Source organism: Chrysochloris asiatica, unplaced genomic scaffold, assembly GCF_000296735.1.
Source record: "Chrysochloris asiatica unplaced genomic scaffold, ChrAsi1.0 scaffold00328, whole genome shotgun sequence".
Taxonomy (NCBI): Eukaryota; Metazoa; Chordata; class Mammalia; order Afrosoricida; family Chrysochloridae; genus Chrysochloris; species Chrysochloris asiatica.
In genome coordinates this window covers 2255933-2282354 of record NW_006408846.1, presented here as the reverse complement: position 1 = coordinate 2282354, position 26422 = coordinate 2255933, and the positions used below count along the sequence as shown (strand labels likewise).

The following is a 26422-nucleotide window of genomic DNA, read 5'->3' as shown; positions in this document are numbered from 1 at the left end:
TCTGAGGAGCAGCTGATGAGTTTGAACCATTGACCTTGAAATTCAAACTGACCTTGCAGTCCAGCACATTAATCTGCAGCACCACACCAATTATTCTGAATTTCTTCCTTATAGTCAGGGATAGTTATTAGGAACTAAATTGTTGTTGTTAAGTACTGTGAGTTGGTTCTGATTCCTGGCAACCCTGTATAGTTCCCAAGGAGTGACTGGTTGATTTGAACCACCAAACTTTAGGTTAAACAGTCTAGTAGGGACTACTATTCTATGCCAACTTAGCTCCCTAGGTTTTTCTGAAAAAAATACTACTCCTTTGCAATACTCTTTCATCCTCCCCTCCCAAATAGTCATCTCATTTTTGGGTCACAATGAACATATCTTTGGGAGAACCTCTCACACACATACACACACACAAGGTAGGAAACCTTGATCTGATTGGAATTGCTGAGGTCAAAAGATCCACCAGAAAGAAGAGACCTTTCTCTCCCCCAACCTCTTCTCAAGCATTCAGTAGTTATTTTGTGTGAAGTTTACAATTATGGCTGTTTTTCTAAACTATGGATATCTTTAAAAGGATGTTTCCAGAGTATTTGTTACTAGAGAGGCATCAGTTCACTGTTAGAGTTCTTCACAGTCCTCATCTATTTTTAGATCCTTTATTAAAATAGCCTAAAGGTGACCATACCTATCCCTTACCCAAAACAAAACAAAAATCCACTATGTACAAGCCATAAGAATCACCTGAAAATCTTATTAAGATGTAGCTTCTGATTCACTATGCCTGGGGTTGAAATGCAAATTCCCATCAAGAGGTCAAGCTGGAATTAATCTGTTCTAAGCTCCGGTATAAACATCAAGACATGCCTTGGGCAAGTATTATTATATAGCATAAGGTTGGCTATCAATGCTTTGGAAGCATTTGGGATTAACTTTGCCCAGACTCTTTCATTAGAAAACATTATACAACATGTCCTTATGGAATGGTTTCTTCTTTGACACTGAACTCCAGAGGAAATACCACTAAAAACTCAAATGGGTCACATAATAAAATATATTAATTACAATAACATTTGACCTTGATTTTAAGATCTACCTTCTGCTTTCACCCTTTTTAAAAGGCATTGACACTTTAAGATGTTCTCAGGCTTTACAGTTCTGTCATTTTCCAGTAGGGGTCAAACTTGCATTAAAAACGAAGCCAGTTTCAGCATTAACTCCGTGGTCCTGAGTTTGTTCCTTCTCTGTTTTCAAGACATGTTTTTATGGAAAGACATATACATGAATATTTTCCCTCTAAATTCAAAGAAATTGAGAGTTGAAGACAAAAAAAAAAAAAAAAACAGAAGACCTGAAGGATTGTTCTTTCATTGAGTATCTTCAGCAGCGATATTTTGTTTCATGTGATCTTCTGAGGCAAGTATCAAAGTCCCAAAGTACGGAATGCATCTCGTAAGTCATCAACTTCATATAGGGGCTGTAGAGAAATAGAAGTAAGTTGAGTGGATGGTTTTGTAAGATTTGTGAAGTAAGTAAATTGGGAGAGAGTAGAGAGGAGACAGGAGGAGGCCAAGAAGGAATTCTGACCAAGAGGAAACCAATCCTGAGGAAAGACTATCAGAAAAAGACATGTGAGACAATGAAAGAGGGATGGGGCTCAGGGAGAGGACCCAGAAAAGAATCTTAGCAGAGGGGTGAGGATTAAGAAACAAAAACATTTGTGTAGTTAAAAAAAAAAAAAAGAAAAGAAAAGAATTTTTATGACATTATAAAATAGAAGAAAAATTACAGAGAGAGTTGTAAACAAAAGTATAAGAAACTCCATCCAGAAAAAGTCTATGGAGAGAGAACAAAAATGTGAAGCAAGGAAAGCCCTTACCAAGAGAATCCGTCGAAGTTGTCTGGATAGTCGAACCGAATTTTCATGCAGTCCCTCCCAGGCCTTGAAAGTCCTTTCATGATTTTCCACAAAGGTATTCCAGCAATAAAAATAATCTTTAAAATAAAAACAAAAAAAGAAAGTTTGAAGATAGCTCATTGGTTGTTGTTAAGTTGATTTCAACTCATGGCAACCCATGTGTGTCAAAGTAAACCTGTACTCCATAGGGTTTTCAGTGGCTGACTTTTGGGAAGTAGATTGCCATTGAAACTTCCAACCTTTCAGTTCCTTGTAGTTCAGTGCCAACTCATTGGCTCAGAGTAATAGTGACTCTGTATAGGGTTACCTAGGAGCAGTTGAAGGGTTTCAACCTTGCAGTTAGCAGTAAGTACCATACTTATCAGATAGCACCTCACCAGGACGCCTTTCAGTTATTAGTAGTGCAGCCCTTTAACTGTTCGCAAACACCTAGGGACTCCAGAAAGATAGTTTAGCTCTCAAAACTCAAAGACATGGGGAGGAAAACCTGGGTCTCCTTTTAATTCTCACTTCCCTAGGGCCTTGTCTCTGGACCATCAGCTTTTCCTTCAAGTCTAAGCAATAATGTTGGTTTCAGAGAAGAATTAGAATCAGGGGTGGATTAACCAGAAAGCACCATATGCATTTGGTTTGCATTAAGCAAGCTAGGCACGGGCCTATTGTGGTCACTTACTAAACTTAAGTGAATAATTTCACCACGTCAAAGGTTGTAAAACCCAGGTGACACGCTCACTTCAGATTAGTAAATAAACCCATGAATACCTTGATTATTGGGTAGTTGTTCGTGATCTCTGCTGTAATTTGTCCCCCTGAATTTCCTTAGTGACTTTTGTCAGCCTAAATTGCAATCCCAAATAGCAGCTAAGAATAGTAGCAGAGAAAGATGTTCCTTAGTACCTTTGAAGGTCATAATGGCTATTTGGACCCCAGCGCGGTGCAGTCGTCGCAGCCCCTCAGGCTCTGCCTTGCGATTCTTGTCGCAGAAATAGAGACGCGCTGTGAAGATCCGTAGAGTGAGGTTTGGGTATCCTCTCAGGAAGTCTGCCACATGCCTGGCACAGTCGTAGCAGGGGCTCCAGGAGGTGAACCAGGTGACACGGTAGCATCGGCCAGGGTCCAGGTCCCAATCTGATATGTAGCGGAGGAATAGCAATTCCACATGGCAACCGGACTGGAAAGAGGGCACAAGACGCAGCTGGACGTTCATTGTTGTTCATTACAGTTCGGGTGACTTTATATTTTATATTATCATTTCCCTGCCACAGTGTTCTTTTGGGGTGTTTGCAGTTACTGTTCTCAAGTTCAGCAACGTGTCCAAGTGATGAGCCAAACCAAAGCGGTGTGAGCAGAGACTCTGGGCATTTTGTACTATTGACTCTGGACTGTTTGTATGGGATTGTTGTTGTTGTTAAGTGCCATCGAGTCGGTATGTATGGGATAGGGAGGATGAAAATGAGTTGTTTGGGGAACATAATCCGTGTCACACACAGTCTCAGTAGAGACTAATTCATGTTTAAGAAGATACTCTTTGCATTTTTGAGATGAAGGAAATTAACTTGGAAGTGCCTGTTGATATAGTGGAAATGGTACACCTGTGTACCCTAGTGGTCAGCGGTTCAAACAGACCAAGTTCTCTGGTGAAGAAGAATGAGGCTTTCTGCTCTCATAAAGATTGACAGCCTGGGAAACTGTATAGAGGATGGCAGTGAGTCAGAATCCACTAGATGGCAGTGCATTTTGAGGCAGGACTAGGACAACTTGGGGGGAAGGCTGGGAGTACAGGAAGAGGAACAATAAATTAGGGGGAGCAGACAGGTGGATGTTGGAAGATAGGTAACAGGCACTGCCATGAACTGCTGTTAGTTGCTATGCCCATGTGTGCAGAGTAGAACGGCCCCAGAGGGTTGTGTTTTGTTTTTTTCAATGTTTTACTGTGAATTATTTGATAGCTTACATGGGAGAACATTAGCTTTACATTCATCCTATCTTATATTGTTTCATTGCCATGGTTACAATCCCCTCCATGCATCATCAACCAACCAAAGGGTTGTCCCCAGGCTGTCAACACACAGCCCCTCTCCCTCTCTGGGTCTAGAGTTCCCAGCCACTCCATCTCTCCACATCATCATTTCTGCCTCCATCTCTGGCAACACTGTTTCTCTGGGTAGGGTCCCGCACTCCGTTCTTCTCCCTTGATGATCCCAAGGACCTCTGCTCCTGGACTGCAAAGTCAATCACTCCCCTCCTTTTGCTACAAAACATCTACCTTTACATTTCCAACCTTCACAATCAGTCCTGATAACAATTATTCACTATTGTACCACAAGAGACCTATCCCCATCTCCTTTCATCAGCCCTGCCCAGACAGATTGGATACTACTCAGTGGAGATTCTACCTTCCTTCACACCCTCTGGATCTAGGCTCCCTCTTGAAAGATTGTAAGCCAGTCACTTCTTGCCTTTGTAAACACGCCCCCCCCCCCCATTTTGGATAGCCAATGTCCAAGTTGCGCATCCCTATCTACTCTTTGTATGGAGGGGGTGGGAATGATCCTTGCTATAAAGATTTGTTCCTTTTTTTTGAGCTACTGCATCCATAGGTGTAGATCAAGTTTATCAAATTGTATCAGATTACTTTTTTCCCTCTTCTTTCTTCTTCTAGTTGCGCTCTGATCATCCAGTCATTGAAACCAGGTCAAGTGGGTATTATCTGCAAGTGTGGGTGTTCTTATGCATATGCCCTCTCTTCTTATCAGCTGGATGCTTCACTCTCCACCTAGTCCTCTGTGGCTATGTCACTGACTCCCCAGAGGGTTTTTAAGGCTGTGTCTTTTCAGAAGTAAACCAGCCAGGCACCTTCTTCCAAGGCACCTCTTTGTGGATTATAACTGCCAACTTTTTGACAAGTTGTCAAGTGCTTACTCCATGACCTAAGACTAATTAAATAATGTGTGTGCTCAAAACATGAGCTTTGTAATTGTAGTAACAACCAATAGTGAAATATAGCAAGTTCACCTGGTGTTAAAGGAGAGTGAAGTCATTTGTCTTGGAATCTGAAAACCTTTGCTCCATTTCCCAGCTCCACCACTCAAATAATTTAGGCAAACTAAATCTTCTTCTCATTAAATCATCTGGAAACCAGAATTGTGAGTTAAAAATTTCCCCTTATATTCTTCTTCTTTGATATTCAAAATTTCTAATGATACAATTTGTTTTTCGCATTTAAAATTTGGCTCAAATGAGCTGATAATACTCCCCCAAATTCACATGCTCTCTACTTTTCTGCTGCAATCGATAATTCATTGCAATGGTCACACAGAACTCACAGACCATACTCATGATGATGGGGCTTAATAGGGAAGGTTGTTGTTGTTAAGTGCTGTAGAGTCAATTCTGACCCATAGCAACCCTGTATAGGGTTTCCAAGGAGCAGCTGGTGAGCTTGAATCACCGACTTTGCAGTTCAAAGGGATTTGCTGTTTGGCACATTAACCCACAGTGCTACACCAGGACTCCAATAGGAAAGGTAATAGGTTATAATTCAGAATCTGAAACGCTCAATATACAGTTCTTTGGGCAAGACTGTCTCTTCTCATATCAGCAGACTTTTTCTGGTCCTTGGTCTTTCAACCATGTAGCCCCATGCCCAATATAATTGGTGGGGACATTAAATGACATTACTTGAGACATGTCTGATATATTTGCATGAACATTAAAAAAAATAGAGGAGAAGTTGGGGTCTTGGGAAACCTAATTAGAGACATAGCTGTAAAATAGGCCAAAAGTAATACCATCAAGTGACTCTAAAACAGGGGTGGGGAACATCCAGCCCTAGTGCTGTATAAGGCCTGTGTAACCCTGCCAAAGCAACCGCAGTTCCAGCCATCATATTGTTGTTGTTAAGTGCCACCGAGTCAGCTCCGACCCATAGCAACCCTGTGTAGGGTTTCCAAGGAACAGCTGGTGAGCTTGAACCGCCAACCTTGCAGTTCAGCTTTGCTGTCTGACGCATCAACCCACAGCGCCACACCAGGACTCCAGCCATCACATTAGGGGTGAGTTAATTAAATATTTGGCCAAATAGAGCAGGCTAATTTTTAAGATTATGATTTTGTATGGCCCACAAATGATGTTATAAATATCCAAATGGTCCTTGGCAGAAAAAGAGGTTCTCCACCCCTCCTCTAAAAGCTTATGCAATTTAGCTTTTATCTGCCTGGGAAATAAATTTCAGTTGATACCTTGTTGCGAAGGTGACCAAAGTCCAATGAAAAGGATGTGGCACTATCCCGCCGCTTCACCACATAGCACAGATAAGTCTCATGCCGACCCTTGGCCCATCGGACATTTTTGAAATGGTAAAGAAACTTCTTCTGCTTCAGCAGGAGGCTGTGGGTTAGAGAAGAAATACAGAAAGCATAGCTCATTCTCTAGTCATTTCTGATTTACTTTCAGGTTGTGTTTTTTATAATCTCTATTTACTTGGGTCATACCAGAGCGGTCAGTGAAGATGTTTTTGCTTCCTTTGCTGTGTGTCTTAAGCCTATGAAGTTTAGAAACCATTATAAACTCCTTTTATGTTTATATTTAAGACACGTTGACAACTATTCAGCAAGAACTCCAAACCCTAGCTTGTAGAACAGGCTCCTCCTACAGCTATCTTTATTATCTTTTTAATAGCACAAGATCCATTTAATAGGTTTGAGAGATGTCATAAGATGGCAGTGAAGCACCTTACTGATTAAAAAAATAAACCCCAGGCAATTTGTACAGTAGATTTAAAAGCGTAAGTGGAAATTATCTGAGTTTTTCTATCAGTAACATCATACAATCTCCTTCCTAATTCTAAGCTATCAAAAGGAACAGTTGTACCTATACAGAATTCTTTGGAAGAAATATTGGAATCAAATGCAAACAAACTGTTGACTTAATTTCACTAGAGGTAAATTAACACCTATTTTATTAAACACAAATTTAGGGCCTATGTATAGATCATGACTGTTTCTAATAAGAGGCATTATGAAAATAAATTTAAAGGGGTTAATAAATCCTTAAAAGCTAATAATGTTTACAAACCACTTATTTTCTACAAACAATATATAAAAGATTATTGAATGTAACAATCAAGAAAAATTGTGAAAATATATATAGTATTTGCAAACTGCAAACCATCAACTTGTTCTTTGGTTCCATAATTACATTTTAAGGTTTCTCTTTTGATCTCTACCTAAATACTGCATGTGTACCTCAGACTCAACACAGTGAATTAGTATTCCTAAACTCCCACTTAACCCAACCTGCCTCTCCTCCTGACTTGGAATCATCTATGATGTTTCTTCTTCCTCACTTCCCATATTTAATTAATCATCTACATGTATTAATTCAAGTCCCTAAATATTTCTTGAATTTGCACCTCTTCTATTCCCTCTGACTGAAATTCTTCTTTTTCTCCACTGAGCAAAACCACATTTCCTTCAAAGCCTACTTTCAGTTTCAACTCCTTTAATAAAATCTTTCTCACCCTAAATTTCCAACCCAATCACAAAATAGCCCCTCTAATTTGGTGTGTCTCAGCAGGCTAATGTGCTGAACTGCAATGTCAGTTTGAACCGCAAGGTCGGTGGTTCAAGCTCACCAGTCACTCCTCAGAAACACTATACAGGGTTTTTATGGGTCGATACCGACTCAATGGCACTTAACACCAAGTTTCTCTTCAACTTAGCAGTAGCATATCACTTGCCTTTTATTATCAGTTGATTGCTGACATCTCTGCCTCCCCAATTAGACTTTTTGCTCTTTAGGCAAAGAGTATCAGGTGGAGGAGCAATGCTTGATGACTGCTAAATTTAACTACTATAGAAAAGTAAGAATTAAAAAATTTGAAATATTACCCATTATATCGCTAATGACAATTACTGTTAAAATGATAATGTTCTTTCTTCTAGTATTTCCATAAGTATGAAGGGGCTTTAGAAAGTTAGTAGGAAAAGTTCATTATTTCTCATTCCTTTTTTCCATTAAGTTTTCAAATCACTCATTTCTTTAAATTTTATTTATTTTGTTGTTGTTAAGAATACACAAAGCAAAACATACACCAATTCAATAGTTTCTACATGTACAAACTTGGGACATTGATTACATTCTTTGGGATCCTAGTATGGCATTGTGGGATAATCACTGGACTGCTAATTGCAAGGTGAGGAGTTCAAACCCACCAGTTGCTCCTTAGAAACCCTACAAGCAATTAGATTATTCTTCCAATTGTGCAGTCATTCTCACCCTCCTTTTCTGAGTTGTTCCTCCTCCATTAACATAATCTCACTGCCTCCTAAGATTCCTGTCTAATCTACTACCATCAGTTTGATCCCATATAGTTTTTTAAAGAGCATAATGCTCAAGGTAAGGAGCTTTGGCAGAATAGTGGTTATGAGTCAGGCTGCTAAGCTGGAAGTTGGCAGTTCGAAACTACCAGCTGTTCCTCAGGAGAAAGATGAGACTTTCTACTCCCATAAAGGTTTATAACCTCAGAAACCCTATATAGAGTCGCTATGAGTTGGAACAGACTCTACCACACACCATCACCACCACCAATACTCAAGGCAAATATATTTTACTAGTTAAACTCAACTTTCTTTGGTTTTAGGAATGCTTTAGGGTCTATTTTTTACTTGAGGTTTAAAGATTATTTTAGGGCAATAGTTTCAAGGGTTCATCCAGCTTCATGGTTCCAGAAAGTCTAGAGTCCATGAATTTGAAATTCTGTTCTACATTTTCTTTTTGATCAAGATGCTTCTCTAGAAACCTTGATCAGAATGTTAGTAATGGTAGCCAGGTGCCATCTAGTTCTTCTGGTCTCATGGCAAAGGAGGCAGTTTTTCATGGAGGCCATCAGTCACACATTCCATGATGCTGTTGTTGGTAAGTGTTGTGTCAAGTTGGACCCTATACAGGGTTTCCAAGGAGAGGTTGGTTGGTTTGAACCCTGATCTTGTGGTTACCAGTCCAGTGCTTATCCTACAGTACCACACCAAGATTCCATGTCCTTCTGTTCCTGACTCTACTTCCTTTGTAGTGACAGGTAAATTGAAGACTATTTGTGGGCCTTGGAGGTCCTCTTGCAAGCTTTTAAGACCCCAGGCACTTTGCAATGAACTAAGAGACAGAACAGAAGCACTAAACATGTTATTAGGCCAAAAATGGTTGCTGTTGTTGTTAAGTGCCTTTGAATCGGTTCCATCTCATAGCAACCCTGTAGAGGGTTTCTGAGGAGCAACTGGTGAGCTTGAACCAACGACCTTGTGGTTCAAACTGACCTAGAAGTCCAGTGCATTAACCTGCAGCATCATAGCAGGGCTCCAATTAATTGGTATATTCCATGAAACTATGAAACCATAACCCTAAACTCCAAATGAAGGAGGAGCCAACTGATTGTTTATAAGCAGCTTCAACAGCTATTCTTTTTTTGGTCATTGCTATAAAACTATCTATCACACAACTTTTGCCAGTTCAATTTTTCACAGGTGTACAATTTACAATAATCAGTTGTGTAATGCTATCCTAAATAATATGATTTTTTTCATAACCATAACCCTCCCTTGCCCTTCCTCCCACCCTTGTTCTTGTTGTTCTTAAGTGCCGTTGAGTCAGCTCTGACCCATAGCGACCCTGTATAGGATTTCCAAGGAGCAGTTGGTGAGCTTGAACCGCCAACCTTGTGGTTCATACAGCTTTTCAGTCTGGCACATTAACCCACAGCACCACAGTACTAATAAAATTGGGTCTCTATACATTTGATTTTTCTTGTCTTTTTATATATGTGAGGTTATACTATATTTGTCCTTTTGTAATTAAATTATTTCTCTCAGCATAACGTCTTCAAGCTCCAGATGTATCAAAACTTCCTTTCTTCCACTGGCTGAGTTGTTGTTAAGTGCTGTTGAGTTAGTTCTAGTTCATAGGACCCTGTATAGGGTTTCCAAGGAACATCTGTTGAGTTTAAACCATCAAACTTGTGGTTAGCAGTCCAGTGCTTATCCTATAAAGCCATTATATGTATGTATCACATTTTGTTTATCCATTCATCTGTTGATGGACACTGAAGTTGTTTCTACCTTTTGGTTTTTGTGAATAGTGTTGCAATGAACATTGGTGTAAAAGTCTTTGTTTGAGTCTTCTTTCAAGGTTTTAGGATATGTACCTAAGAGTGGAATTACTGAGTCATATGGTATTTCTTTTTTTAGGGTCTTTTTTTTTTTTTTTTAGGAACTACCACACTGTTTTCCACAACTGTACCATTTTGCATTTCCACCAGCAATGGATAAGAGTTCCAATTTCCTCACATCCTTGTCAACATTTGTTTTTTCTGGTTTTTGGTTTTTTTTAAATCTTAGCCATCCTAGTAGGAATGTAATGATATCTGCTGTGGTTTTGACTTGCATTTACATGATTTTGATTACACTGATATTGTAATTTTGTATTCTGCCCATTTTTTAACTTAGAAGTCTAATCTAAAGATTTTGCTATACAGTTCATACTCAGGGATTTATGTTATGCCTCTTTTTCCCCAGCTCCCAGCACAGTGTTTTGCTTATCATAAACATTAAATTGAATTGAATTTGTGGAAATACTTTGTGCAAACTCAAATTTCTTTAAAGAAATTTAGAATGCCCACTGTAGTGCTGAGTTTAGTAACACAAGCTATGTTGTTGTTAAGTACCACTGAGTCAGCTCTCACCCATAGAGATCCAGTATAGGGTTTCTGAGGAGTGGCTGGTGGGTTTGAATTGGCAAGCTTTTGATTAGCAGCCCAGTGCTTATCCTATAGCATCACACCAGGGCTCCACACAAACTATAAAGTGTAGTTAATAATAAAGTATGAATGATGTTTCTGGTTTTTGTCCCTACTATTTTCCAGAAATGTATTTGTTCAACTTATTGGGATAGAGTTGTCACATAATGATATTGCGTAGACACAGAGGCCTAGTCAGGAATTTGAATATGGTTTGATAGCAAAAGAGTTAAAACTTATATTACTTTTTTATTTTGTTAATACTCAGGTATAATTTACATACAGTAAACTTCACCCATTTAAAATGAATAAGTATTGGAAGATGTAAACACACCAAACTACTACTATAATCAAGATACAGAACATTTTGAGGGAGGGCACTCCCCCTCAAAGTTACTTCATCTCCCTTCCCCTTTACAGAATCAACCACTAATCTGTTTTCTATGACTACAGATTAGTTTTCACTTTCTAGACGTTCCTATAACTCATATGTTATCTAGTCCTTCCTTTACTCAGCATAATGCCTTTGAGATTCATCAGCGTTGTTGGGTATACCAAGAGTTTGCTCTCTCCTAATGCAGGGTAATATGCTATTACCTGGATGTGATACTATTATCCATCCATTCACTGTCATTCGATATATGGATTGTTCCCAGTTTGAAACTATTTTGAATCTAGCTGCTGTGAATACTCTTGTTCCAGTCTTTTTGTAGACGTATGTTGGGAATTGACATTTTAAGAATGAAATGCAGGTGACTGACCATGATTTTAAAGTCTACCAGAATTTCAACTTCATAGGAAGACAAGTAAGGACAAGCATTCTTTAGTTGTTTCAACTGGAATGTTTTCCCTGATTCATAGGCAGCTTATTGAAAAGCGCTTTATACTCCAAGGCCGAGAACTAGATTTATCACCAGTATACACAGTATGTGGAGTCCTGGTGTGGCACTATGGGTTAATGTGCTGGACTGCAAGGTCAGTTTGAACCGCAAGGTTGGCAGTTCAAGCTTACCAGCCACTCCTTGGAAATCCTATACAGGGTTTCTATGAGTTGGAACTGACTCGACGGTACTTAAAACAACAACAACATACACATATGTATATCAAGCAATTGAAAAATGAATCAACCATTTTACTGTTCCTTTTTGGCAAGAATCTAAAATGGAATCTGACAAAGACGCAATGATAATTGACTTTATTCTTAGATGACAAGAACTTAGTGTTATACTCAGCAAACATAACACCATCACCATTACTATTGTTATATAATTAGCATATAGTAGCCATCAGCTTATATAATCTTAATGCATAATAAATACTGAAGAAGAAAAAGTAAACATATTCTCTTTAGGTGGCCTAGTCAGTTTTCAACAGATTAAGCATCATCTCTTACCAATGAATCTCTTATACATGTTACCTATCCTCCTGGGCTGCATGGATGAGAAAGTCAGAGACTAAAACCTCTTATCATAAAGAAGAAAAAGTGTCCCAGGAGTATAGAAGAGTGAGTTCAGAAGGACTTTTTACTCCCTGTGCAACATAAAATTACATTACTCTCTTAGCTTCTATTACAAGCTACCAGTGAATGTACTGTATGGTCATGACCTGCTAGGTAATTTTCTTGATCTATTATTTCCCATCTACTTTACTCCAACACTCTGTTCCCTTGGGAGATAGAAGTCTAGAAAAACCCAAACCAAACCCATTGCTGTTGAGTCACTTCTGATGCAGGACAATCCTATGAGTTACAGGGTAGAACTGAACTTCATTGGAGTTTCTTGGCTGTGATCTTTTGGGAAGCAGATCTCCAGGCCTTTTTTCCTTGGCACTTCTGGGTGCATTCAAGTCACCAACTTCTAGATTAGTAAATGATGGCAAACTGCTTGTGCTACCTGTGGCATGTTTGGGGTTATAAGAGGAGCTTTCTTTTCCGGGTACAAGGACGTTACAGAAGCAATTTTTCAAGGCTGCTTGTTGACAGCTGCTCTGAACAGCTGGGTTCCTTGGGGCAGAACACGAGCTGTGTCCCCAACAATGCAAACCAGAGACAAGTGGTTTAAAAATAATTCTCACACAAGTTATCTTCTCCTAGGGGGTGCCATTACTAATAAGCACTGCAGATATTATTTTCCTTAATGATATATATGTCCCTTTTTTCACATTGAATTTCATCTTTTCTCCTTTTTATTTTGTCTTTCTTTGAATCTCAACTGCTGATTTTATCATTGCTTTGTATTTCATTATATACAAGACACCTCAGTGGACCTACACCTCTGCCAACCTCAGATTTGTTTTTTAAATAACTGTCAAAGTCCCACTGTAGACTGAGGAGACATGTGACACTGTTTTATGAAGAACATTTAATCTGTCATTAAAAATTTTAGCTCTGTAGTGTAAATTCTATATCAAAGCATAAAATTGAGATAAAGCATATGGATTAGGTATGATTCTGATACATTTTTGCAATGCCCATCAAAATTGATATAGATGATAACTGAATTTTCATAAATTCATGTGCAAACATTGTGAAAGCTGTATAGAAGTCACATTTAAGAAGTTAAGTCATATGTACACAATTCCAAAAGTCTTGTTTAAAAGTAAAAATGCCACTAACTGCTTAAGAATTTGACCTATACCATTAAATAACTTGCTTGAATAAATTTTTCTCCTTATTATAACACAATCATAGTGAATTTCAGGTAACTAAGTTTGAATGTTTGGTATTCTTTTTTAATACAAATTTTCTTATTATGTAGTTAAGTTGTTCAGTAAAATTACCCTAGGAAAGTTTGTCTTCACATGGTTTGACTGTTAAAATATTTACAAAATTATCATTTTAATTGTTTTTTGCATAGAATTGTTAATATATTTTTATAAGTCTCTAAACATTTGCTGTGTTAAAATTATGACTTCCAACTGAGAAGTCCTGGTATGGAATTGTAGGATAAGGACTAGACTGCTAATCACAAGGTCAGTGGTTCAAGCCTGCAAGCCACTCCTTGCAAGCCCTATAGAGAGTCACTATGAGTCAGAACTGACTCAATGACACTTAGCTACTACTACTTATAACTGCATTACAAAACTCAGGATATGTCAGTACATGGTACATAAACATTCATATGCAACATGAAAAAGAGAGAGAAGTATGGAGCAGAGAGAATTAGATTGACAGCATGTAATATCTGAATAGAATATGATTGATAATATAGATCCAGAAGAATAAGTAAGCCTATTAAACAAGCAGATCTTATAAGACTTATAGCAGATAAAAGACAAGAGAGACACCAATCTCATTATTCAGATTGCTCTGAGAGGAGACCCAATGCAACCACCCATTGGCAGACCCATGAAAAGATTGCCTCTTTACCTGTCCATAGAGGTTTCCAGGGTGTCTTTCTTAGTGGCTCCCTGAAAGTCTTAGGCCAAGGAAACCTTGCCTCCAGTCCTGTTGCTTCACTGACTTTTTCTGACAGTGTGTGGGGCACTGGCCCCACACATTCAAATTTGAGTTTGTCCTTTTGGGCTCCTCCCCTGATAGCACTACCACCACCAGGTACCCAATGACCTTCCTCCTGATTTAGACCCCATTTGAAGGTAGGAGGTGTTGCTAAAGGTAGTGTCACATGGGTGAGATGATTAATGCTTAGGGTTCTCTAGGGCTGCTTCTCTAAAAATCCAGTCCATGCCTCACAGACATCAAATATTCCAAAGGCAGTAAGCCCTACTTAAATTATAATTGTGGTAACAAATATGTTACTTACATTTTAAAACATAAACATTGTTGTTGTTGTTGTTAAGTGCTGTCAAGTCAATCCCAACTCATAGTGACCCTGTATAGGGTTTCTGAGGAGCATCTGGTAGGTTTGAACCACCAACCTTGTGGTCAAGTACTTATCCTACAGCACCACACCAGGACCCCATAATAATTATAATGTTCATTTGAATAGCATCTTGTGTCTGAGATGTGAAAGCATCTGCTACTTTGTTTAATTACACAGTAGCTTGATAAACTTCACAGAGGCAAGCACTAAACAACCCCAGCTTCATTACTGAGCAAGTAAGATCAATCGTGTCGGATTTAAGACACAAATCACTGCTTTTTTTTTTTTTTCTCTCTCTCTCTCTTTCTGATTGCATTGTGACAGTTGCTAGAAGCTGAAATGTTTAGCCCAAAGAGTAATTTTTGCACAAGCCTTCTTTTCCACAAAATCAAATCTTTAATTTGAAGATCAATGCCACAGTATCCCAAACAAAATCAAAATGGTTATTTCATCAGACCTATGCAGTATCTAAATGACTGTATTGAAGTTGGTAAGTAGGCTGGGCTTTTCAAATGAGAGACTCCAGTTCCTGCTCTCATATAACTTGGTCTATTTAAAGTGTTGTTCCTCTCTTCTCTCTATGCCATCCCATTAGGCAAATCTGCTGCACAACACTTCTTTAAAGTGTTCAAAAACAAAGATGTCAGTTTGATGACTAAGGTGCACCTTACCCAAGCCAAGATATTTTCAATCACCAAATATGCATATGAAAGTTGGACAATGAATAAGAAAGACCATAGAAGAATTGAAGCATTTCAGTTGTGGTATTAGAGAAGAATATTGAAAGTACCATGGACTGCCAGAATAACAAACAAATCTGTGTTGGGAGAAGTACAGTCAGAATGCTCCTTAGAAGCTAGGATGGTACGACTTCATCTCTCATACTTGGGGCATATTCTCAGGAGGGACCAGTCCCTGGAGAAGGATATCATGCTTGATAAAGTGGAGGGTCAGCTTAAAAGAGGAAGACCCCAACAAAATGGATTGGTACAATAACATCAGCAATTGGCTGAAGTAAAACAATAATTGTGAGGATGGCATAGGACTGGGCAGTGTTTTGTTCTGTTGTACAAAGGGTCACTATGAGTCGGAGACTACTTGGCAGCACCTAACAAGAACAATCCCATCCCATATGAATTGTATATATTCATTTCATAGATACTTAGTTCCTGCTATAAACCAGAGATTATGTCAGGTCCTTGAGATGTCATAGTAAGCAAAGCAGCTATAGTTTCTGCTCTCTTCCTACCTCTAGACTATATACTGGTTTGGTAAAGAATAGGGACTATATTGTGGATTGCCAGAATAATGGACAATCAGTCTTAGAAGTAAGGATGGCAAGAATTTTGGCTTGTTTACTTTGGACACTTCACAAAGAAAGACCAGTTACTAGCAAGGACATCATAGTTGGTATAGTAGAGGGCGGAAGCATATCTAAGATACAACAGACCTGCATGCCACTTAAGAAGATATACCACTGGGCAGTTTCTATTAACCATAGCAATTTCCTCCACCAGCTATAAGAGATCATTTAGCAAGTTAAAACTAATACTTTCAAATTTGAGAGCCTATAGGAGTCCTGGTGTGGCTCTGTAGGATGAGCTGGACCACAAGGTCTGTTTGAACCTTAAGGTCAATGGTTCAAACTCCCCAGCTGCTCCTTGGAAACTCAATACAGGGTCTCTATGAGCCGGAACTGACTCGATGGCACTTAATAAAAGCAACAATGGGCTAAAGCAGACTGTAATCTTTCTCTACCTAGTATAGAAAAGAAAGAAAATAAACAAAGAAAAAAAAAATAACATGCTAAACAAATTTTCATCAGTGAAAGCAAGAAAGGTGGAGTTGCAATTTTCATGTAGTTCATAATGTGTTAAGTCAAGGATTAGCGAACATAACTTGTATTTTTGAGCTGGTATCATGGAAAAGTTATCTAAAAGATGGACGTCAGATGTTGGAACATGGGGTACAATTTCAGTGTTTGCCTTCAGGGCTATTTTGCATACATACGCCTCTACTAAGGAGCTCTGGTAGTATAGTGATTACAAATCGGGCTGTGAACCACAAGGTCAGCAGTTCGAAACTACCAGCTGCTCCGTGGGAGAAAGATGAGGCTTTCTGCTCCCGTAAAGATTTACAGCCTCAGAAACCCTGTTCAGGGTCGCTATGGGTCGGAACTGACTCGAAGGCACTTAACAACAACAACAACAACATGCCTCTACTAGTTTTTGTTGTTAGGTACCATTGAGTTGATTCCAACTCATAGCGATGTTATGCAAAACAAAAGGAAACACTGCCTGGGTCCTGCCCCATCCGCACAATCATTGTTACGCTGGAACCTCTTGCTGCCGCTTTTGTGTCATTCCATCTTTTGGATGTCTTCCTCTTTTTCTCTGATCCTTCACTTTAGCAAGCATGATGTCATTCTTCAGGAACTGGTCCCTCCGAGTAATATATCCAAAGTATGAAAGGCAAAGTCTTGTCATCTGATCTCTAAGGAATATTCTGGTTGTACATCTTCCAACACAGATTTGTTTGTTCTTCTGGCAGTCTATGTTATTTTTAATATTCTTCTCCAACACCATAACTCAAATGCATCAGTCCTTCTATGGTCTTCCTTATTCATTGTCTAACTTGAGGCTACTGAAAATACCATGGCTTGGGTCAGGCACACTTTAATGCTCCAACTTAAATCTTTGTTCTTCAACACTTCAAAGATGTCTCATGCAGCAGATTTGCCTACTGAACATGTCATTTGATTTCCTGACTGTGGTTTCCATGAGTGTTAATAGTCCAAACAAAATGAAGTCTTTGACAACTTCAATCTTTTCTCCATTTATCATGATGTTATTCATTGGTCCAGTGATAAGGATTTTTGTTTTCTTTACACTAAGGTACAACCCATACTGAAGGCTGTGGTCTTTCCTCAGTAATATTTTAACTTCTCTTTGCTTTCAACAAGCAAGGTTATATCATCTGCATATCACAGGTTGTTAATGAGTCTTCCTCCAATCCTGATGCCACATTCTTCTTTACATAATCCAACTTCTCAGATTATTTGCTCAGCATACTGATTGAATAAGTATAGTGAAAGAATACAACTTTGGCACATACCTTTCCTGATTTTAAACCATTCAGTGTCCCCTTGTTTTTTTTCAAACGACTACTTCTTGGTCTATGTACAGGTTCCTCATGAGGACAATCAAGTGTTCTGGAATACCCATTCTCTGCAATGTTATCCATAGCTCATCATGATCCACACCATCGAAAGCCTTTGTGTTGTCAGTAAAGCACAAGTTAACAACTTTCTGATATTTTCTGCTTTCAACCATGATCCATCTGATGTCAATAACGATATTCCTTGTTTCATGTTCTTATGTGAATCTGACTTGAACTCTTGGCAGTTCCCAGACCATGTACTTTTATAGTCATTTTGAATTAGCTTTAGTAAAATTTTACTTGCATGTGATAGTAATGATATTGCCCAATGTTTTCCACATTCTGTTGGAATGTCCTCTCTTTGGAATGAGCACAAATATGGATTTCTACCAATCAGTTGACTAAGTAGCTGTTTCCAAATTTCTTGGCATAGATGAGTGAGTGCCTCCAGTGCTGCATCAATTTATTGAAAGATCTCAATTTATATTTCCTCAGTTTCTGGAGCTTTGTTTTTTGTGCATGCCTTCAGTGCACCTTGGACTTCTACTTTCAGTATCATTGGCTCTTTTTTTTTTTTTTTTTAAGTTTTATTGTGAATTATGTGATAGTTTACATGGGAGAACATTAGTTTTACATTCATCATATTGTATATCATTTCATTGCCATGGTTACAATCCCTTCCATGCATCATCAACCAACCAAAGAGTATACACTGCAAGTCTGCCCCCCGCCCCCCTCCAGTTGTCAGCACACAGTCCCTCTCGCTCTCTGGGTCTAAAGTCCCCAGCTGCTCCATCTCTCCACGTCATCATCTCTGCCTCCATCTTTGGCATCACTGTTTCTCTGGGTAGGGTCCTGCTCTCCACTCTTCTCCCTTGATGGTCCCAGGGACCTCCGCTTCTAGACTGAAAAGTTAATCACTCCCCTCCTTTGCTATAAAATGTCTATCTTTACATTTCCAACCCTCACAATCAGTCCAGATAACAATTATTCACTATTTTATCACAAGAGACCTATCCTCATCTCCTTTCATCAGTCCCACCCAGACAGATTGGATACTACTCAGTGGAGATTCTACCTTCCTCCATGCCCTCTGGATCTAGGCTCCTTCTTGAAAGCTTGTAAGCCAGTCACTTCTTGCCTTTGTAGCCCTCCCCACTTTGGGTAGCCAATGTCCAAATTGCCCATCCCTGTCTACTCTGTGTGTGGAGGGGGTGGGAATGATCCTTGTTGTGAAGATTTGTTCTCTCTTTTGAGCTACTGCATCAATAGGTGAAGGTCAAGTTCATCACATTGTATCAGATTACTCTTTTTTTCCTCTTCTTCTAGTTGAGTTCTGATCATCCTGTCATTGAAGCCAAGTATTATCTGCAAGTGTGGGTGTTCTTATGTATATGCCCTCTCTGCTTATCAGCTGGATGCTTCACTCTCCACTCTAGTCCTCTGTGGCTAGACTGACTCAGGGCCCAAGAGTCCCCAGGTCTTGCCACACTACTGTCCAACCAGGTCTCCACCTGGGTTCACAGGAGTCTATTAAACATTGTAGGGCTTAGCTCACAGCTTCATTGCTGTTTTTCCCTCACTTCCCCTTATTGGTGACAAATGTGGTCACCAATCAGAGTGAGTATTCCTATTGAGTCTTAGAAGTGGGATTGCCCTGAGGGGGCCCGACCACTTGCCTTGATGTCTCCTGGGTGAGCAACTTGCTTGTTCTTGTAGTAATCAGTTGGCCTTTGGCTCTTCATCATATGCTACCTCTTGAAATGGTTGAACATCGGCCATTTCTTTTTGGTACAGTGACTCTGTGTCTTCCTTCCATCTTCTTTTGATACTGTCTGCATCATTCAATATTTTGCCCATTGAATCCTTCAATATTTCAAGTTGAGCCTTCCTTTTTTTTTCTCCAGTTCTTTCAACTTGAATAATGGTAAGCATGTTCTTCCCTTTTGGTTTTCTAACTCCAGATCATTGCTCATTTCATTATAATACTTGACTTTTTCTTCTGGAGTTGTCCTTTGAAATTTTATGTTCAGCTCGTTTGCTTTCCAATCACCAGTAATTGTCAAAACATCTTGATTCATGTTAGATCAGTTTCAGACTGAAGATGTGTGTGGAATTCTTCAATTTCATAATCACTGGCTTTAACGGTTGGTGAGTAAATTTGAATAATACTGCTATTAACTGATCTTCCTTGTAAGTGTATGGATATTATCCTATCACAGACAGCATTATACTTCAAGACAGATCTAGAAATGTTCTTTTTGATGATGAATTTCAAGTTCAATATGTAATTCCCATATTATGTCAGATTCAAAATTGCCAATACCAGACCATTTTAGCTCACTAATACCTAGGATATCAATAATTATGTGTTCCATTTGATTTTTAACAACTTCAAAATTTTTCCTAGATTCATGCTTCATACATTGCATGTTCTGATTATAAATCGATGTTGGCACCTGTTTCTCCTCCATTTGATTTGTGCCCCATTAGCAAATGAAGGTCCCGAAAGCTTTACTCCATTTACATCATCACAGTCAACTCTACTTTGAGTAAGCAGCTCTTCCCCAGTCATGTTTTGAGTGCCTTCCAATCAGAGGGGCTCAGCTTCTGACGCTATATCTGGCAATATCTTGGTGCTATTCATCATGTTTCAGTATTCAATATTCTGGTGCTGTCTGTGTTCCACTGCTAGTCTTAAGGATTTCAGTGGCTAAACATTCAGAAGTAGCCTGCCTCTCATTCTTCCTAATTTGCCTTGGTCTGGAAGCTGATCTGAAAGCTGTTCACTATGGGCGGCCCTGCTGGTATTTAAAATACCAGTGGCATAGTTTCCAGCATTACAGCAACATACAAGCCACATAGGTACAACAAACTGATGGACCTCTTCTAGAGGGTTAGCAAAAATAAGGCGTGTGTCCAACTTCCCATACAACATCTCTATTTGAATGTCTAATGAATATCTCAAATACATCTAAAACGGATCCCCTGTTCTATCTTCAGAACACAACCTGCTCCTCTGCCATCTTCTTCAGCTCAATAAACAGCAATGCCATTCTTTTAACTGCTTGCTAAAAACCTTGGTGTCAAACTTGATCCCTATTTTTTTTTTTGTAAACCCCAATGTCCTATCCTTTAGCAAATCTTATGAATTCTAATTTTAGAATATATCTAGAAACTGACCACTTTTCACCACCTCCAGTTTGAATAATTACATTAACCTCCCAACTGACCTTCCGACTACCACCGTTCTTCATTTACAGTCTATTTCCAGACAACAGTCTCTGAAACATTTCAGATTATGCCAATGAACTCTCCAGTGGCTCCCACTTATAACAACATCCTTATAATAATGGCTTGCAAACCCAGTCCCATCTGCCTTTTCTTTACCTTTGAGACCTTATCTCCTTCTACTCTCTCCCTTGCTCACACAAAGAGCAGTCTTACCTTTTTCTTTGTACTTGCTGTTCCCTTTGCCAGAAATGCTCTTCCCTACACATCTTTCTGGTTTGATCCCTTACTTATTCTCTCTCTTGATTCAAATACTCCTTTCTAGTTTACACTTTTATTGGTCACTGTATCTAAAATTTCAACTAAATCCCACCATCCTGCACCTCTCTAATTTTTCTCTTTTTCATTTGTCATTCAAAATATACTATTTTAGTTATTTGTCTTGTTTATTATCTCTGTTCCTCATGGAATTGTAGGTCATAAAGGAAGGGAGTTTTCTTTTTCCTCTCTGGTATGCTTGGCACTTAAAATAATTTGTTGGATGAATTCATCAATAATGGTCTCATGAAATTATATCCAAGTGGGAAAGTTACATTAGTTAAGTAATCAAACATGTACATATGTAATTAAAACATAGATAAGTACAATGAAAGGACTTCTGGTTGAGAAGTGACGGTAGGTAACCTCTAAGCACCCTTCTTAGAATAAGGTTCCTGGTGATAGAATTATGGCAGAAAAGGAGTATTTGTAATCCCCACCATGTGCCATCAGTGAACAGTATTTACCTCTATTCGCCTTAACTCTTTCACTCCTTCCTGTGTCTTCTGCTACTTTCATCTTTCCTCTGCCAACCTTCCTCTTGTTGTAAATGCCTTCCCTGTCACCCAAGTTAACACATATCTATCCACTGTTGTTGTTGTGTGTCGCCGAGCTGGTTCTGACTCGCTGTGACCCTGCATAGGGTTTCCAAGGAGCAACTGGTGGATATATCCAGAAATTGACCACTTTTCACCACCTCATGGTTTCACCACCTATGTCCTGGTGTGGCACTGTAGGACATAGTCCAGTGTTTGTCCTACAGTGCCACACCAGGACATAGCCCATGAATAATTTTTCTTTCCCTTCCACCCCTGGCAGCCATCTAGAATGTTTCGTTTATCAAGAAACCCTTTTCTTAACATTTTACTTGATGACACTCTTTTGTAAAGCTGTCCTAAATTACAGACATTTAGACTTTCCTATTATTTACTCTTCTCTTTGCCTTTCTACCCCATCAATTCCAGAACATCTAAGGAAACTTCTTAAGTAAATTGATCCAAGTAACGGCTAATATTTTTCAGAGCTTGCTATACTCAGACAGCATACTAAGCACTTTAAATACGAATTTTAGCATATTTTAGGTAAGCTGGTGGTGTGAACAAAGTCTTCTGTATGCTCCTGGGTTATGTACATGGTCACTGCTTCTATCAACTGCACATTTCTTTTTGCTCAGCTGTGAGTTCGAAGTCAAGGATGTTGGTAAAGTGTGATGCTATTTTACTCCCAGAGTTCTGTAGGAGAGAGTAGACTTTATATTAGACAAAGTTCACTTCCCTTTACAATACTACCTTTCATTTTCCTCTACAATACACCAAGTAGTAAAGGTATACCAGATAGTACTAAAGTGTTGGCAAAACTAATGGGGATAACACATCTGAGAGAAGTCACATAAATTCACAGGTTTATTGTGCCTTTAGTTCTTTGGAATTTTTTTCTAAAGATTTCTTCATAGAAACCCTGCTCATGACAGCATCCAATTCCTAGTCTTGCTCCCATGACCTCAAGTCACTCCTCTATGACGAAAGTTCTTTTTTCCACTGAGAAGCTCTAATTTCTAACTTCATGGCTTATTCTCATTCAAGGAGCCATGCTGCTTCTCTAGCCATTCATTTCCTCAAACCTGCATTATTATTTCTGAAGAACATTTTCAGGACACAGGCAAGACAGTAATTGGTAGATACCTTTGGTACTCTGTTTCCTGGAACAGTTATGTGGAAGGAAAAGGGAAGAGGACTCATCAAACTCCTCTGCAGAGTCTACATTGGAAAAGAGGCTTGAAATCTGATCATCTTCGGCTTGTCTCCTTTAAAGTTTTTTCTTCCAGTTTTCCAGAGGATAACACACATATACACACTCACACATACTTTGTGAAAGGATAAATATTAATTATCAGAGATGGTTGTTGTTGTTAAGTGCCGTCAAGTCAGTTGCAACCCATAACAACTCTGTGTGGGGTTTCTGAGGAGCCACTGGTGAGCTTGAACTACGAACCTTACAGTTTAAATGGCTTTGCAGTTGGACGCAGTAACCCCTAGCACCATACCAGGACTCCTCTCAGAGATGGGAACATTTCTAAATTCAAAACAAGGAAAAGTTTTCCGAACTACCACCTAATATGACGGACTCTGTCACTGATATTGTAGTTTGTACTTTTCCTAAGGGGGACAGTGATTGTTCAGTGGTCAAATTCTCACTTTAAGGAGGAAAACCCAGGTTTGAGTCCCAGCCTATGCACCTCAAGCTCAGCCATCACCTGTCTGCCAGTGGAGACTTGTATGTTGTTCTAATGCTGAACAGATAGAACTTCCAGACTAAAACAGGCTAGGGAGAAAGGTCTAGTTATCTACTTTTGGAAAACCCTATGGATCATAGTGGTCAGCTCCTATTGTGTGTGGAGTCACCATGAGTAAAGGACTTATTTACCAGCAGCTGATAATACTTCATATGAAAAATATGAAAAAGTATGAAAAGCTGTATTCGTTTCCTTTATATATTCTCTCTTTTCAAAATCTGCCTTATTGGTCCCACCAGAAAGAAGAAAACTGGTCCATTGCTTCTCAACAATAGTTCCCTTAACCACAAAAAGTCCTGATGGAAATTACAAAATTATTACTTTAAAAAGTCTAAGAATTTCTCAGACAAATGTCTTCCTTCTACTCAGGATCTGGTGGGGGAGAGACCCTACTCCTTAATTTATAAGTGCAGTTTCTAAAAAGCCCACACCAACTGGAAAATAGAAAGGCTGAAACAGACTTGAACCACCGTTTGGTCTTATTCCAAAGCCCATGGGATCCACCAAACTGGTAAAATCAGCCCTGCAGATCTTAATTGGTTTGTCAGTATCTATTTGGAAATCTTCATTAGAGGCACAGAAAATGTTTTTCCTATATCACTGTTTCATGTAGAATTGAATTTGTCTGCATGAATTAGACAAACTCAATAAATTGTTTAAGCAAGATAGAATTTCTCTCCCACATAAAAAATGTAGATCATTTTCCTAGCAAGTAATACAATCCAAATCTTAACTGAAATGTGGACACATACTTCATTGGAGTTCTTTGTTTATTCAAGAGTCTCTGTTGACCACATTCTTAACTAGTTTTTCCACCCGTTCCCCTCACTTCAGTGATAGGACACCACAGTTTCAGTCAAGCTTTGAAGAGAAATAAAATGTTTTATATTGAGAAACCTATAAGAGTTAGCAATCCCAAAACCAATTCCATGGAGTAAATTCCTCCAATTGGTTTTGAAAGCAGCATTATTTATGTACTCCATTTTATAAGACCCTTTCACCCAACTGTTCTCTAGTTCTTCCACCCATCTGTTCCATGGAACATAGAGCACACACACAAAACAGTATTTTTATACAGCATCTGCATTTGCTTTCAACATATGTTGTTGGTGGTGTTAAGTGCTGTCAAGTCAGTTCCATCTCAAAGCAACCCTGTAAAGGATTTCTGAGAAGAAGCTTTGGGTTTGAGCTGCCAACCTTATGGTTCTCAGTCCAGTACTGATCCTACAGTGCCACACCAGAAGTCCGAATATAATATATAATACATCAATTTTTCTCACCCTTAGGGATTTTTTCCATTTTATTTCCCAATAGAGAGAGTTGGTCTTTAGTTGGCTCTTTCACTAAATTCAGGACATGGAGAAAGAATTCTTTCCACAAAGTTGTTTTGAGGATATACTTAGCTGCTGTGTGAAACTGTGGAAACACAATACCCGGAATAAGTGGAATGTCCTTCATAAAACCTCCCAGACTCTGTGCAAGTGACAGAAACAGCATGAGCAAAGACGAAACAGTAAGGTTATGCTTCATGTTCTAGAAACAGTGAATAGATTAGGGTGGTTTGAATGAAGGTTCATAGCAAAGCAATAAAGACAGAGAAAGCTAAAATGTTCTTCAGCAGAAATGCTGTAAAAATATTTTACATTGTTAGAAAATCAAAATCAAAACAAAAACAGACATGATTTGTCCTGTATTAGAAAGTATTTTATTTCTCAGAAAGTTATAGTCTGCTTACCTGTCTCCTTTCAAAGGAAGGGAAATTACCTTTTGTATCATTAGATTAGCATTTGTTTATTCCTGGGGATTTGGAATCTGTGAAATTGAAAAACAATTTTAGGGGATTTCATTCAGGTATTTTAGTTGTTTTCTTCACTAACTACCCTCTTCCCTCATCAATTTCTATTGAAAAACCACAGTACAACCTAGTCCATTTATTTTTAACAAAAACAACATGAGATGGAAATTCTGCCTTTGGTGGCTGAGTTAAGTTTTGGACATCTGTACTTTACCACTGGTTACTCTTCATCATGAGAAGTATAAGGTGAGGTTTCATTATGGCCAGTATGTGAGGCCAAAAGGCTCTTAAGGAAGTCTCAAGGGTATACATTCTTGTGTCTGAGAGCCAAGATGCTCAGACAATGATTCCCCAGGCCACTATTTTTGGATACCAGCTAGATTGCTCAATGTGATACTGTACTGTTGTTTTTTTTTTAAATAAAGAAACAGAAAAGGGCTCCATATGGGTAAAAGTGTGATTTTTGGAGAGCTTCAACTTCTGCATTTCCCAATTTCTGTTTTTCTCAGTTTACTACCCGCTATACTGCTGAATTTCTCTAGAGTATGGAGAAATCAAGAGACAAGTCTTTAAATATTTACTAAGTAAGTTGTTCATGATTCACTGAAGATGAGAGAACAATAAATAAGTGTTTATCAAAAACCTACACTGATGAGTGGAAGTGGGAGAAAAACAGCAATGAAGATGTGGGCTGAGTCCAACCATGTTACATAGACTCCCCTCAACCTGGAGTATGGTGATACCTGGGGACTCCTGAGCCCATGGACTAGGACATAGTCACAGAGGGCTAGAGCTGAGAATGAAGCTTCCAGCTGATATGAAGTGAGGGAATATGCACAAGAATGCCCAAACTTGCAGATAGTACCCATTTGACCTAGCTTCAACGGCTGGATGATCAGAACTCCACTGTTGTTGTTGTTAGGTACCATCGAGTTGGTACCGACTCACAGCGACCCTCTGTACAAAAAAATGAAACACTGCCCAGTCCTGGGCCAACCTCACAATTGTTGCCACACTTGAACCCATTGATGCTGCCATTTTGCCAATCCATCTCACTGGATGTCTTCCTCTTTTCCTCTGACCTTCCACCTTACCAAACATGATA

General features: G+C 39.0%; 1 protein-coding gene across 1 annotated transcript; it reads right to left on the bottom strand.

The window, feature by feature from the left end:
- Window positions 1-1417: 1417 nt before the first annotated feature.
- AICDA (activation-induced cytidine deaminase) lies at window positions 1418-6339 on the bottom strand. The gene is made up of 4 exons (XM_006875489.1): window positions 6154-6339; window positions 2810-3083; window positions 1874-1989; window positions 1418-1471 (listed from the first exon to the last, which is right to left on the bottom strand). The coding sequence occupies exons 1-4, from the start codon at window positions 6337-6339 to the stop codon at window positions 1418-1420; spliced, it is 630 nt and encodes a 209-aa protein (XP_006875551.1).
- Between the last annotated feature and the right edge of the window lie 20083 nt (window positions 6340-26422).

Bases quoted from the DNA above. Each gene is read 5' to 3' on its own strand.
- AICDA (XM_006875489.1), bottom strand. From the start codon at position 6,339: ATGAGCTATGCTTTCTGTATTTCTTCTCTAACCCACAGCCTCCTGCTG. The intron at 3,084-6,153 runs GTATCAACTGAA...CCCTCTTTCCAG, and splicing joins TTGGTCACCTTCGCAACAAG to TCCGGTTGCCATGTGGAATT. The intron at 1,990-2,809 runs GTACTAAGGAAC...TTTATTTTAAAG, and splicing joins AGCCATTATGACCTTCAAAG to ATTATTTTTATTGCTGGAAT.